This window comes from Xylona heveae (genome assembly GCF_001619985.1).
Source record: "Xylona heveae TC161 unplaced genomic scaffold L228scaffold_12, whole genome shotgun sequence".
In the NCBI taxonomy this organism is placed as follows: domain Eukaryota; kingdom Fungi; phylum Ascomycota; class Xylonomycetes; order Xylonales; family Xylonaceae; genus Xylona; species Xylona heveae.
Genome location: NW_017264204.1, coordinates 662941 through 676777, shown reverse-complemented (window position 1 = coordinate 676777; position 13837 = coordinate 662941). Strand labels below are relative to the sequence as shown.

At 48.5% G+C, this 13837-nt stretch overlaps 5 protein-coding genes across 5 annotated transcripts; 2 read left to right on the top strand and 3 right to left on the bottom strand.

Moving 5' to 3' along the window:
- Window positions 1-1479: 1479 nt before the first annotated feature.
- On the top strand, window positions 1480-2674 carry L228DRAFT_214485 (NAD(P)-binding protein; the record flags this gene model as incomplete). Its single annotated transcript, XM_018330034.1, has 2 exons — window positions 1480-1785; window positions 1877-2674. The coding sequence occupies 2 exons, from the start codon at window positions 1480-1482 to the stop codon at window positions 2672-2674; spliced, it is 1104 nt and encodes a 367-aa protein (XP_018185327.1).
- Window positions 2675-3632: 958 nt separating this feature from the next.
- Window positions 3633-5070, bottom strand: L228DRAFT_263624 (hypothetical protein). The gene is made up of 3 exons (XM_018334507.1): window positions 4264-5070; window positions 4014-4116; window positions 3633-3822 (listed from the first exon to the last, which is right to left on the bottom strand). Exons 1-3 carry the CDS (start codon window positions 4765-4767, stop codon window positions 3752-3754), a joined length of 678 nt encoding a protein of 225 aa, XP_018185326.1. The 5' UTR covers window positions 4768-5070; the 3' UTR covers window positions 3633-3751.
- Window positions 5071-5373: 303 nt separating this feature from the next.
- On the bottom strand, window positions 5374-7160 carry L228DRAFT_250855 (hypothetical protein). The gene is made up of 4 exons (XM_018333421.1): window positions 6641-7160; window positions 6207-6490; window positions 5835-6145; window positions 5374-5772 (listed from the first exon to the last, which is right to left on the bottom strand). The coding sequence occupies exons 1-4, from the start codon at window positions 7096-7098 to the stop codon at window positions 5671-5673; spliced, it is 1155 nt and encodes a 384-aa protein (XP_018185325.1). The 5' UTR covers window positions 7099-7160; the 3' UTR covers window positions 5374-5670.
- Window positions 7161-8050: 890 nt separating this feature from the next.
- Window positions 8051-10080, bottom strand: L228DRAFT_285706 (hypothetical protein). Its single transcript, XM_018336369.1, has 3 exons — window positions 9770-10080; window positions 8855-9707; window positions 8051-8773 (listed from the first exon to the last, which is right to left on the bottom strand). Exons 1-3 carry the CDS (start codon window positions 9834-9836, stop codon window positions 8299-8301), a joined length of 1395 nt encoding a protein of 464 aa, XP_018185324.1. The 5' UTR covers window positions 9837-10080; the 3' UTR covers window positions 8051-8298.
- Window positions 10081-11074: 994 nt separating this feature from the next.
- L228DRAFT_250851 (hypothetical protein) lies at window positions 11075-13834 on the top strand. The gene has a single exon (XM_018333420.1). The coding sequence runs from the start codon at window positions 11273-11275 to the stop codon at window positions 13781-13783; it is 2511 nt and encodes an 836-aa protein (XP_018185323.1). The 5' UTR covers window positions 11075-11272; the 3' UTR covers window positions 13784-13834.
- Window positions 13835-13837: the final 3 nt, after the last annotated feature.

Here is a 13837-nt window from a genome sequence, read left to right as displayed (position 1 = left end):
AGGCTGGTCATATGCGAATTGCCAGAAAAAAAAAAGTCGTGGAGTATAGGTTGGGATCTTGATACTGTTTGTTACGATATATGAACGAGAATTTTAATTCAAGACTATTATAGCATTTATTTTGTGTGAAACATGATCGATCCTTGTGCCATTTGGTTGCTGCCTGCTTTTGGCGGACACATGGTGGCTTTGACCATTGCAGGGGAGAAGAGCGATGAATCCGTTACCAGAGTACGCAATAGAGTTGCCGGCGCTATGGATTACTCAACTGAAAAGCTTGACCGTCATCGACAACCGATAAGCTAATCGCAGTAAAGCCCCACGGATAACGAAACGCGCCATGACGTAATGAATGCGCATAGCTCTTCCATCGAAAACGACCGAAGTTGAGCGTTCCAGGGACTCTCCAGACTGATCAACAGATCCTTTTTCTTTGTCTTGGCAGATGAAGCCAACTGTTTATGCATGTTTTGTACTGGGATTATGCACACAGTTTTTCTTCTCGCCCCGGCTCATGCCGATCTCGCATGCAACGTTTTATCGTGCCGAAGGAGCCGGAGCAGCAAGAGGAACCTTGCATGCGTGTGCTTCATGTCAGGATGTCTCACTCTTTCATACGAGTATTGTTACCTCCGATCAGCCACATCATTCAGCCTATGAGTACAGTTCAGTCGGATCTTCAAAGTGCGGCCGAGGTTAAGTCCGACCATTGAATGTTTCACATCTTCCATCTTTATCTCCGAGCCACCTCCGGTCTTTGATTGGAACGTTTGTTGCAAGGAGTATGCTTAAACCCGGGCGTGGAATTTTACTCGGTGCATGAAGACGTCCGATCGACGAGATTAGAAAACTGCATGTCCTTGAAGATGCTGGTTCCTGCATGATGGTGCATGAGAGGAACAAAGGCACCCGTGGGTGGTGTCGAACCACACTGTTCAACACCCAAAGTGCATGATGAAGACGATGATGATGATGAAATCTGCCTAAATGTCGGCAGCACCAATGATTATTTGCATGCGAGACACAGGGATTGCCAGCCCCACGCTTCTTTGTTTCTTAAATATCTTTCCGTTAATGCTAGCCTGATTATTGTCCACTGATTAGTTAAGATTTAGTAGCGCAATCCACCTGGACCCTCAGTAGTCAGCCGGAGTGTGGCCCGACTACGGTTGACACCACCACCACCGCCACCGTGATGATGAAGGAGGAATGAGATCATAGTCCTCTGGGCACACCAAAAAAAAAGACTGTTTGTGTGTTCTGCCCCTCCATAGCTGTTTTATAACGCCCGTCACCCCCCTTTCCTCTACAATTGTCTTTTTCCCTTTGACACAAGATCCTTTACGTTGAACATACCATATACCCCAATTCTTTTTTTTATCTGCTTGACTTTTGATTGTCTGCTGCCTCGAGACCCTCAAGCTTTCTCATCTTCCTTAGCTCTAATTATAATTCCATTTTTGACAAGACTCGCCCATCATGTCTGCCACTGAAGGTCGAAGAGGATCCATCAAGGTCGTTGCCAAATCTCTCGTCAACGCTGCTACGGGAAAGGGCAAGGATAAGACTATCCTGATTACCGGTGCCTCTGGCTTCGTTGCTGCTCACGTCCTCCACGTCTTCCTCGAAGCCGGATACAAGGTCCGTGGCACCGTGCGGTCCGAGGAATCCGCCGAAGCTGTCAAGAAGAGCCACTCCCAGTATGGCGAGCAGCTTTCGTTTGCCATTGTCCCCGACATTACCGCGCAGGGTGCCTTTGATGAGGCCGTCAAGAATGTCGATGGAGTATGTGTCTCCCCCCATTTCCTGTGTACTCTTCCTTTTTCTGAATATTCTCCCCCTTTCAAATCACACAACTAACACTTGTTGTAAATAGGTCGTACACACTGCTTCGCCATTCGTCATGGAGGTCAAGGACAACAACCAGGATCTCTTGGCCCCCGCCGTCAAGGGCACAACCAACATTTTGAAATCGCTCCATGAGAAGAACACCCGCGTGAAGCGACTCGTCCTGACTTCCTCTTTTGCTGCCATGATTGATATCCCCAAGGGACTCCGCCCCGATCACACCTACACCGAAGACGACTGGAACCCTGTGGAAAAGGACGAGGCGCGCAGCACCGAGAACGGCGCGGTCGCATATTGCGCGAGCAAGACGTTCGCTGAGCGCGCCGCCTACGAGTTTGTCGAGGCCGCCCAGCCCAAGCTCTGCGTCACCACCCTGTGTCCCCCCATGATCTACGGACCAAACCTGCACACCGTCACGGACATCAAGAAGCTCAACACCTCGTCGGCCGACATCTACCGCCTCATCAACGGCTCAGAAAAGAGCGTCCCAGACACTTCCTTCCCTGCTTTTGTTGACGTGCGTGACGTCGCCCTCGCCCATCTCCGCGCTTACGAGTCCGAGGTTGCCGGCAACCAGCGCTACTTCCTCGCCTCCTCGACCTTTACCTACCAGCAGGTCTGCGACATTATTCGCGAGAACTTCCCCGAGCTGCGCAACCGTGTGCCAGAGGGCACCCCGAACGCCCCTCTGCCGGACATGTTCAAGGTCGACCACTCCAAGGCGGAGCGCGACTTGGATATCCATTTCCGCAGCCTCAAGGACACTATCGTCGACACGGTCAAGAATCTGCTCGAGCTCGAGAAGCAACTTGGTGTGACTCATTAAGTTGTCAGCGGTGATGTGAATCTGTCAATATCATCTTCTTTTCTCTTTCTCTTTATTTCTTTTCATCTTCTCAACGAATACCTACCAGCTAGTTCTTTTCCAAAAGCGTGTATTCTAGATTCATCTTATAATCTAATGCGACCATGATATCCAAACACATAGTCATCTACAATTGCTCACCTCGTATTTTTTTTTTTTAAATTATTTATTCATCTTTGTGATATTGTTTTTAATGACAATTGCAATTGCATTTGCAAATCCACCTTGACAACTTCTCGAAAAGGAATTGATATCATGAGGCAGAAATATATACACATACGTTGGAATAAACAGAGACGAGAATGCAAAATGCAAAATGCAATGCGTGTCGTATGTACATGACACCGGTATTAGAAACAATAGAGAAAAGAAAAGACACTAGGAAATATGGAAATGCAATGTTATATCGTAGTTGCAATTTGCAATTTGCAATTTGCAGGTATTTGACGTATAGTAGAATAGAAATAGTGAAGAAGACCAGGGGAAATAAAATAAAAAGAAGGGAGGGGGTCAAGCAGGAAAGAATGTATAGAAATAAAGAAAAAGGGATAAAAAAAGAAGAAATGCGCAATTGCGGAATAGAGTGGTATTAAAGAGAATACAAATTACAAATTACAGATTACTAGAAAAGGGTGGAGGGTGGAAACGGTGGAACGAAATGAAAGCATGCGCAGAAAGAGATGAAGATGGTGATGAACAAGAAGAAGAAAAAGAAGAGGAAGAGGTTGAAGATGATGGTGGCAATGGCGATGGAGGTTAAAAAGAGATGGGAGACGGAAAGAGGGGAATAAGAAAAGAAAAGAAAAGAAAAGACGGAAGAGGGAAATAAGAAAAAAAAAAAGAAAAAGAAAAAGAGAGTTCAGCGCTAGAATGTAATGATAATCCAATGCATATATCACATATACAAATCTCATGCCGTCATTAGAGGAGAGTGGGAACGGGAAAAAGGAACGAGAAAGGGAAAAGGCCTTTTGAAAAGGCAAAAGGGAAAGAAAAAAGGGAAAGGAACAGGAAAAGGATATAAAAGAGCGGTTATCATTATTCGTCATCGAGAAAAGAGCTGGCAAGACGGCCGAAGAAGGGGACTTCGCATCGATCAAGCGTGTCGGCTGGCGGTATCGTGTTAGTGGATTGTAACAAGAGTGGTCTAGGACGGGAGACTAATAGACAAGAAAGAGAAGAGGGGACGAAAACAGACAAAACAAATACAAAACGGAACGGAACGGAAGGGAAGGAAAGAAAAGAAAAGAAAAAAAGGGGGAGGAAAGGTGGGAAGATGGGAATAGTGAGGGAAACGTACCATCACGATAGGCGCGCAGAGTTAACCACCCGATGAGCGCCAAGTCGCAGATAAAAAGAAGCCAAGAGAGAAACCGGGACCAGGAGAGAAGAAGATGGAGGATCTGTAAATGTCCCGAATACAACCTGTTGTCAGCACATATTTTTTTTGTTGTAATGTATCCGTAAGAGTGTGCTGCGCACACGGGCTGCACCTCAAGGGAGGCCCGGAAAAGGAGGAACAGGTATTATAGAGAGGCAAGAAGGCTTACAAAAATCCCTGTAAACAATAATGCGCTCTGCCATGCGTGAAACCGGACATAATCGCTCTTATGCTCGACCAGCAACAACAACACTCCGCCCGCAGGAGGCAACAAAAGGTACGCCAACATTGCTTCATAATCTAGGCGCAGCGGGAGGCTCGTCTCAAAAAGATCGACATTTGATCTGCTGCTCGGTCCCCCGCCAAAACCAGTCGGGCTTCCGCTGGCCGTTATTCCAACATCCGCCTCGTAGTCTCTCTCCCAGTCTGACCCCCGTCCCGCGTCGCGATTCTGGTATGTGTACTGGCTGTCTTCATCGGCAAACTGCGTCGGCGACGGCAGGCGTGCAGAAGGAGCCCAAGGATCGACTATGGGCCGCTGAGGAGGTTTCGCATTGTTCGGACCCAGTCGAGGCACGGGAGAGAACGAGCCAGAGCGTCGAGCGCCGTTGGGTAACGGAGAGCGTGTACGCGTCGTTTCAGGCGCTTGGTCTTGATAAGGCGCAAAGTCCATGCTGAGAAGTTGAGGAGAGAAGATTGACAATTGATTCAAAAATGGTATATATCCCCCCTGCTTAGCGTAGACGGTGACAGTGTTGAAGCTGCAAATTTGTCAAAAATTGAGAGCGTCTCTAATTGCTGCCTCTTTGGCTGAAAAGAAAGCGGTGTGAGGGCGCGAAGGGTAGCTGGTTCTGATTAAGAACGAGGAACAAATGTTGTCGGACGATTTCAGAGCTGTATTTGCAATTATGGTTGGAACAGATAAGTTAGAGGAGCTTCCCGAATGAATTTGGTCAAGTGGAGAGCTCTGTACAGTCCAGCAACGAGTGTCGGATTTAAGGCTGCAGCTTCAGCTTTCCTTGAAGCTGTTGACGATTGACGTGGGTGCTACGGTGAACAAGGGAGCCTTAATGCGCATACGGCTATCAAGGGGATAACAGCGCGGCTAAATTACAGCTAAGGTTGCTAGCTAGATTAGTGATACCAAGCTCCGCTAGCTACTGTAACTACTGTGCGGACCCTTCGGGCGGGCACTTAACCAAGCTTTGCGGCTGAATACACTACAAAACATAAAAGGTCGTAAACATCGATAGGACGCGAACCCAATGGCTGCAGTAGAGGTATTAATTTGCTTTTTGATTGCTTTTTGAAATTTATGGCCTTACTTTCTCCGGACGGCTTGATTGGGATTAGTATATTCCCCGGTAGTTTTGCGCAGAGTGATCCACGGGAGCTCTCAAATTCAATTTGTTGACAGGGGATGAAAATCGTGCCACCTTGATGATGAGGGGTAGTATATGAGCTTTAAAGTATCATGTTTTCGATTATGGGCGAGCCAGCCAGTGAGGTCTGATAACCATATCACTAGAGAGAGCTCATGCAGATGTAATCATACCTATTCTCATCTCAAGTACGGTTACCCAAAATTTTGTTTCGCCAGCGCCTTCAGCATCGCCATCGTCTTATCTTCTTTTGCCCGATGTTCTTGGAGTCGTTCCTCGCGTTCCTCTGCCCGGGCCTGCATCGGTCATGTCAGCGCATCTCTTCTCGTACAGTGTTCGCCCCGCGGGGAATACCAACCCGCAGCATTTCCTCACGTCGCAGCTCGCGCTCATTCTTTTTCTTCTCCACCTCTTTTTTCTGTGCCCTATATGCTTCAAGGCTATCGTCGCCCATGAGATCACGCTCGTTGACCTCTTCAACGGGCGATTTGTCGCGATATGCCTTCATCTTTTCATTGAGCTCCTTTTTCTTCTCCAGTTGCCGTTCTCGTGTCCCAGGCTCCGCGCGAGGTACCAAGTCCTCTAAGTGTTCCTTTTGCTGCTTTCTGTCCATCTTCCGCGCATGGCGCATATCTTCCCGGCGAGCTTCTTCATCTTCTTGGATCAATTCTGTAGAATAGTTCCTGTCATCAGCCATTTCTCCTCCAAGAGAAGTACTGAGAAACCCTACCTCGCTGCAATTCGAGATCCTGCATTTTTGGTATTGCTGGCCCTGGCCGTCTACCACTACCAGTGCCGTACTGTTGTGATGGCAAGTCAGGCCCAACTTCGTCCTCGTCGCTTTCATCACCGGCTTGGCGTGAATCGTCGTGATGATCTCGCGTCGGCGAATACCTAGACCTGGCTGCGCGGGAATACTCTTGCGCGCCAGAAACATCTTCTGTATATGACTGCTGCGATGCCTTTTTCTTCATTGCCGGATCATACCAACCCTCCGCTAGTTCTCCGCGGTTCCTCAGAAATGTCAGCTCGAAAGTACTTGAAGAGTATTGATTACTTTGATATTGATTCTCCCGGACCAAAAAAAAATCGAAGTAAAGCCGAAAGTTGATTTGAGGTAGATTCTAAAGGCCAAAGTAACATTTCATGGACAAATACACCTACCATCGTCCCACGAAGCTCTTCCACCGGCCCTTTACCTCGTCTTCTGCTAAATCATCCAGAAACAACTGCTTCTGAATATCCAAGTAGAGCGCAAAAAGTGGTTTATATTCTTTAAAGTCCGATTTGTGTAACGGTCGGGATTCAAAAGGTAGAGCAGCTACCGGTGCGACGCCCAAGTGTTTTCTTTCCTTTTCCTTCCTCCTATGTCTTCTCTCTTCCCGTCCCGCGGATCGCTCTCTACCATGCCGTCTGACCCTTGGTGAATCCGAACGATGATTCGATTCCCTTAAGTCGCCATGTCTATATTTACGGCTTTCATGGTGCCGATGCCCGGAGGACAGAGGTGAGCGTGAGCGTGAACGGGTTTCAGATCTAGCGGCATATAGACTGTGGTGTTGAGGATGTTTCGAGTGAGACTCGGATCGGCGTCGATGCCGTCGACTTTCGTAATCGTCCATATGCACAGTCGAAATGCACCCAACCAATAGATACGCAGTGAGTAGTTGTAATTTCTGGTGTTCTACGCCGAGGATGAGAGAAACCAATATCGGACTCAGGTGCTGTCCCAATATACTCGGCCGGGGCGCTTTAATGCTAGCCCCTTTGATCTAATCTGATAAGATCGAATCTAAGCCTAGAGCCAATTGGTGCTAATACCCGTTCCAACGTCAGGTTTCGGATGGAATTGGCCTTGTTTTCGTTGATAAGTCGTCTTAAAAAAATAATAATCAACTTATATTATTATACCTTTGCCACTTCGAGAAGCCGTCCCAGTATATCAATGTCACGTAGGGTTGAGAGCAATTTTATTTATGGGCAGCTGAATCGGTGTGGATATCTAGTTTTTTCCAACCACATCCAAGTATCGCAGCAATGTGCTCAAAGGCGGACTAGGGTCCAACTAGAATTCATCGAATTTACAAGAGGATATGCTCAAACAGTAAACAGTCCAAATCGCTGCTAATGAGGATTACTTTCAGTAAGGAGAAATATATTGAATTCAGTAGTGGATATGAGATGAGTCGTATGAGGGGAGTCTATGATACATGCAGGGCAGCTTTGAATCATGTGAATGCACCCGGCCACCCCGCCATTTTCATTCACTGTCAACCAAACATTAAATACAAAGTCAATCACTACCATTCTGAACCAGAAGGGACAATGCCAGAGCGGTTAGTAGCTCTCTGGCAACGTTCTGGAATTTCACGGGGCGAGTTCGAGTCGGGGTGTAGCCACAATCGCAGAAGGATTTATTTCCAACTGCCTGAGGGGCGCCCCTAGATGAGGCCGCACCGGGGAAAGGGGTAGAGATGTAGGATGCCTTAACCGCTCTTCGAATGAGAAGACGGGGCATCTAAACTCTTTTATCGCTCACATTTTCTTTTTTAAAAAAAAAGAAGAAAAAAATAGGCATCGAATTCACTAACGTCTATCATTAAACATGTTCAAAGAACTCACTTTCCTGGCGTGGCAGGTGGTATATACCAAAAGTAAATAAAAAATAAAGAGAAGATAAAGAAAAGAAAAGCTAATGCTGGGTATCGCAGATTCTACCGGAAAACAGATTGTTCCTCCAGCTAAGACACCTTAGCAGATCGGATCATAAAAGGTCTTGGGGCATGACCATCAAAGATGTAGTTTGTGATGCAACCCTCCCATCATGCTTCCAGCTCGTGAGCCATAGTTGATCCAGTGAGCTCGACGGGTTTTTTCGGTTTCTGGTCAGCTTTGTCTTGACCATCAAGTTCTAAAGCTACGGATTGTTCATAGCTTCGATGACCACCGTGTACCTCAGTATGCTCCTTGTCGTCGCCCTTCTCGTGGGCGACGGGCGAATAACGTGTTTTGCGACGGACAAAGAAAAATATCCCGACTGCCAGAATTGCGACAAATACAACGACTCCCACCGCAATACCAGCTTTGGCGCCAGACGAGAGTCCACTGGAATGTGAACCAGAATCTGATGAATCTCCTGATCCCATACCGATGGTCGAGTTGCTCACATCGCCAGTGCAAGTCCAGTTCGTCAATGATTGATCTTTGAACCGTTGAAAGAACGTACAGTTCAGATCGGACGATGTTGACTCAATAATTAAGTACTCATACACGGTCGCAAGGGAAGGCAGCTCAACGCTAGATAGACAGATTCGCGTCAGCGAAATCAATACATAAGACTACCCGTAGGAAATATCTTGGATTGAATGTATCACTTACGAGGAAAAGTTCCCCTCGAAATTAATCGAGGAAGTTGAATTCAGGGACTGGAGCCCAGAAATATTGTGCAAGTTTGGGTTATCCTTTATTATAAAATCTTCCTCGATAATGGTAAGCTTTGGCATGGATAAACTATTCAGCCAATAGCTGCCTTCTATATCCAGTACTCCAGCGACGGCAGTCAGGTTGGGGAATGACAGCAGAGGTATTGGGTTGTGAACCCAAGACAATGTTTCGTTCACCGTGGAGAGGGAGGGCATGTTGACGACACTGCAATTTGTGACGTTCATTGCGAAGGCCCATTCAAGATTAGGCAGAGAAAGGTTCATCATATTATTGTTGTTCCCCGCGATGAGCATGCTTTCTGTGACGTTGAATAAAGGCATGGAGAGGTTTGCCAGATTTGGGTTGTTTGTCACGTTCAAAACGTCCACCGTCCTCACGCCTAGGCCCTTTGTCACGGTTGACAGGTTGGTGTTGGATAAGGCGACAGAGGAAGCACTTTGCAATGGCGCAGCCAAGTCTAATTTTTGAAGGGAAGGCAGATTTGACAGCGTAAGTTTTTCAACGCTTCGCAGATTCTGGAAGTTAAGTGTTGTTAAGATGGTGGCGTTGGCGAATTGCAGCTCGCCGCCCACAGTACGTAGGTCATGGGCGGAAAAGGAGACCAATTGCTTCGTTCCCTGACTGGTTAAAGGGCCATTGATTCTCTCTACGCCGGAAAGAACAATGGAGCCGGAAATGCTAGAGTCGAGGACCAACTGGCCGCTAATAGTAGTGCAGTTCTCTATGGCAGTGGCATCGCGTTGATTTTGAATAGTAATAATGCTGTCGTCGCAGTGTGCGTCGTCCGCTGGAAAGCCGTTCTCAATTAGTTGATCACTTCTCGTGGCTAATCTAGGATGAATCACGCACCTTGAGCTCGACAAGTTAGCAGAACCAGCACCGCAACTCCCCATCCTATTCTCTCGAGAAGTCTCATAGTCAAGCTAGTTTTCCTTCTTCACGATGCGTGAATTTGCTCAATCGCTCCGGCCCTCAGCCGAAACGCGATCCCGTAAATGTATTAAATGTAGAACATGTATTCGACCGAGAACAGAATTTGTTGAATTCCTCTTGCACACGAGTGCTGAAATCGACGAAGTTTCGCAAACTGAATAAATTCGCGAAATATAGGTGAATAACCTCAATTTTGGTGTTGCAGAGTATTCTGAAGCAGGGAGGCTCTACACCAACTCGTGACATGGACTGTAATGCGGCTTACAGGCCCAGCAAGTGAGAAAAGGGCCCTCGAGGAAAATCATATGCTGATTCTTGTGGGGTTTCGGCCCCCAAACATTTCCCGAAATCATCTCAATTAGCAGGCAGGGGAGCGGGGCCAACCAGCAGACGCAAGTGATTGGCATGGATATCACTGGTGTACACCCCGTCCGTAGCTGTCATCTTCAGTGGGTGTTACCAATCAAAAGCAGACCCCACTTACTGAAAGCTGTTCTGCCACACAACACGCGATATCGTGGTAAATACGGACCGTAGTTTTGAAAATTATTCATATTGAATAAACATCTTTTTTTTTTTTTTGACACAGGAGGTTGGTGGCCCTGGTCTGAGGCATCGCTGTCTATCCGCTTTGCCTTGGTAGAGACAGCGGTATGCATTTCAGGGTCTATCCGTAACTCTGATCAACGAATTGCGAGGACAAAATAGGGGGATGAAAGCGCCAAGAACCAAGGGACCCAAAGGCGCTCTCCTTAATTGTAGCCTGACAGGCTGATAAGGCTAATTGGACCTGCGACACCTAGCGAGGGTCAGTAACTCTGGACAACATGGATTGCGGCCCAGCGGCGCAATTCGGTCGCGGCATAAGTTAGGGTACCTTAGGTAATGAAAGCAACTGTTGCTCGCCGCAAGTAGGTAGCTCCTGAGCTCCACGGAACCGCCAATTAGAGAGACCAGAGACACGTTTTGACTACCTAGCTGTACACGATTGTATTCCAGCATCGTAAGCACTGCAGAATTAGAAGTACAGAACTTTACACACGGTTCTCCCATGGCAGCCGATGCTCTTATTCTGTCATTCCCTTGTTCAAGAAGGTGCCCTGCTAGAACCGACTGACATCCTTGATCCTCCCTCCCAATTTGCTGTTTGTGGCTGTGATCGCCAAGCGAGACACAAGCCTCAGCCCTGCCGTCTCGGTCACTAATACCGCCAATCAATCTCATGGGTACAATTAATCACTCAACATTGTCTGCGCCGTCCTATTTTCAAGACTTCACAAGGGATACTGTTGTACAGCCAGCAATTAGGAGGCTCGTCTTCAGATGCTGTTGCTTTTCTTTGCATGATCCGCCTGACGTCATTACGAACATTGACTTAATCGGCTCTTTGGGGCGTTACGCTGGCCATCAGTAGTTACCATGGACGATGAGTCCAAGATTCAAGAGTTTCCCGACATCTCGTCCAAGCTGACTGCACCGAGCAAAAAGTCTCTTTATGAGAGACAAAAGGCTGAAGCTGAAGCTAAACGATTACGCGAAGAAGCTGAGACAGCAGCAGTCTACGAAGATTTCGTCAAGTCGTTCGAGGATAACGAAACCCCGAAACCGTCATTATCGGGTCCCGGAAACCGTCGATCTGGCCCAGGCACGCTCCTTGGGTCATCTTTTGGTGATATTGGTGTCGGTGGTCCTCCGAAGCGACACTTCGCTGGTGCGTCAACTGGGCCGGCCTCTGGGAAATTAGGAATCGGAGCAAGGAGTGGCCCAGGAAGCCTAGGTCCCTTGGCACCATCGCTGTCACGAAAAAGAGCCCACGATGGAACCTCCGCCTTTCAGCGAGAGCTCAACCAGGCGGGAGACTTAACCCAATCATTGGCAGCACCAGCGGCTGCCTTTCAGACTTCGGATGATGAGGATGAAGCCGAAACTGGGCCTGGGGCGAGAGAACGTGCGGTCCCAAAGCCCACACTCCACCTTTCCTGCTTACCGCCGGGAACTTCTCAAGCCGTCATTAAATCGCTGGTTCCCGCGTCATTGAATGTTGATGCCGTTCGCATTCTTCCTCCAGCTGGCCCAGGCTCGACCGAGCGAAAATCACTCTCAGCCATTGTAACCCTTGCGAGAGACACCCCCGCAAGCGATATCGACACCGCTGTCAATGCACTTCAACACCGTTATTTGGGTTTCGGCTTCTACCTATCAATTTCGCGCCATCTTTCCTCTGCTGCGCTCGGCACGGGTGCTTCTGTCTCCGCATCGCTCAATTCCGCCCTCTCCTCTCTGCCCTTTGGAGCCCGCCCAACACAGGGGCCTGGACTTTCTTTGGCCCGGGCCCCACCTCCAGGTCCACACCGTGGCGGTATTGCTCCTCCCTCGTCCTTCGCCACGTCGGACGCGGGGCTTTACGGAAGGGGCACGCTGCCCCTGCAGGTGTCAGTGCGGCCGCCATCAAATCTCAAGAAACTAAAATTGATACATAAAACTATCGAAGCGATGCTCACACATGGACCTGAGTTTGAGGCACTACTTATGAGCCGCCCAGAAGTCCAACGTGACGAGAAATGGGCATGGCTCTGGGATCCCCGCAGCGTTGGCGGAGTTTGGTTCAGGTGGCGCTTGTGGGAGATCTTGACGGGATCATCGGCCAGCAAAGGCCGTAGTCATTCGAATTATGATAATTTGAAACAAACGGTATTCGAAGGGGCGGCTCCGTGGGTTTCACCCGAAAACAACCTTCGTTTTGAATACACCACGAGACTAGACGAATTTGTTTCTGACCCCGACTATGACTCCTCGGAGGATGAAGACTCTGCAGGAGAAGAGTCCATGGAGAAGGCATTCTTGAATCCTCTACAAAAGGCGAAATTCACACATCTCCTGGCGCGTTTACCAAGGACTACGGCGCGACTACGCCGCGGTGACGTGGCTCGTGTGACCGCATTCGCCATCGAACATGCCGGCAGAGGGGGCGATGAGGTTGTCGACATAATTGTGTCAAATATTGAACAGCCTTTTGCATATCGGACCGCGCATCCAGAGAGCAAAAATTCGCGAGCGGATGCCGATGACGCTGCTGAAGATAATATGGAGGATAAATCGAAGGACGGAAAAGAGGATACATCCTCGGCAAAGCTAATTGCTCTTTACCTAGTATCTGACATTCTCTCCTCATCTTCCACAAGCGGGGTCCGACATGCTTGGCGATATCGTGGACTTTTTGAGGCCGCTTTGAAGCGGCGGAAGCTATTCGAGAGCCTGGGTCGGCTTGAAAAAGACTTGCAGTGGGGTCGACTGCGCGCCGACAAATGGAAGAGGAGTGTCAATAGCGTGCTTAGCTTATGGGAGGGCTGGTGCGTCTTTCCTCAGGCGACCCAAGAACACTTCAGCTCTGTTTTCTCCAACCCCCCGCTTACTGCTGCTGAAGAGGCGGCAGTCGCGGCGGAAAGTGCGGCAGCTTCAGCGCCGCGACCTAGTGCGCCAAAATCCAAATGGAAAACAGTTGACGTCAATGCGTCACCCGCCGAAACCCCGCAAACGCCCGATATAGCAGCAGCATCTTCAACTTTGCCCGAGGCCCCTACTGAAGAAGCCGGTCTCGACGGTGAACCGATGGTGGAGGACGAAGACATTGATGGTGTTCCAATGGACGAAGATATTGATGGCGTGCCAATGCCTGAGGAAGATGAGGATGTGGATGGCATGCCCATGCAAAATGATCTTGAATTGGAGCCACAGGGTGTGGATCTGGATGCTCAGGAGTCAGGCCGTGATTCTTCCGTTTCAAAGAAGGAAGGCTCCTCCACAAATTCGTCAAATATAACTACAAATGATTTCAAAGGAGCTCAGCCCCTTCCGACGCAGGAAGCGCCTCCTCGACGTCGACGACCAAAGGCTGAAGACATGTTTGCAGACTCGGATGAGGGAGAGTAAATAGGAGACTCCTTTTGATACTTTTGAATTTCTTCTTTTTTTTTTTTTTTTCAA

Excerpts from the sequence above, each read along its gene's own strand:
- L228DRAFT_250855 (XM_018333421.1), bottom strand. The coding sequence starts at position 7,098 with ATGGACGATTACGAAAGTCGACGGCATCGACGCCGATCCGAGTCTCAC. Across the intron at positions 6,491-6,640 it reads AAGAGCTTCGTGGGACGATG|GAACCGCGGAGAACTAGCGG; the intron begins GTAGGTGTATTT and ends GACATTTCTGAG. Across the intron at positions 6,146-6,206 it reads GGATCTCGAATTGCAGCGAG|AATTGATCCAAGAAGATGAA; the intron begins GTAGGGTTTCTC and ends ACTATTCTACAG.
- L228DRAFT_263624 (XM_018334507.1), bottom strand. The coding sequence starts at position 4,767 with ATGGACTTTGCGCCTTATCAAGACCAAGCGCCTGAAACGACGCGTACA. Across the intron at positions 4,117-4,263 it reads TATTGTTTACAGGGATTTTT|ATCCTCCATCTTCTTCTCTC; the intron begins GTAAGCCTTCTT and ends GGACATTTACAG. Across the intron at positions 3,823-4,013 it reads TCTGCGCGCCTATCGTGATG|CCGACACGCTTGATCGATGC; the intron begins GTACGTTTCCCT and ends CGATACCGCCAG.
- L228DRAFT_250851 (XM_018333420.1), top strand. The coding sequence starts at position 11,273 with ATGGACGATGAGTCCAAGATTCAAGAGTTTCCCGACATCTCGTCCAAG.
- L228DRAFT_285706 (XM_018336369.1), bottom strand. The coding sequence starts at position 9,836 with ATGAGACTTCTCGAGAGAATAGGATGGGGAGTTGCGGTGCTGGTTCTG. Across the intron at positions 9,708-9,769 it reads GCTAACTTGTCGAGCTCAAG|CGGACGACGCACACTGCGAC; the intron begins GTGCGTGATTCA and ends ACGGCTTTCCAG. Across the intron at positions 8,774-8,854 it reads TTCGAGGGGAACTTTTCCTC|CGTTGAGCTGCCTTCCCTTG; the intron begins GTAAGTGATACA and ends CTGTCTATCTAG.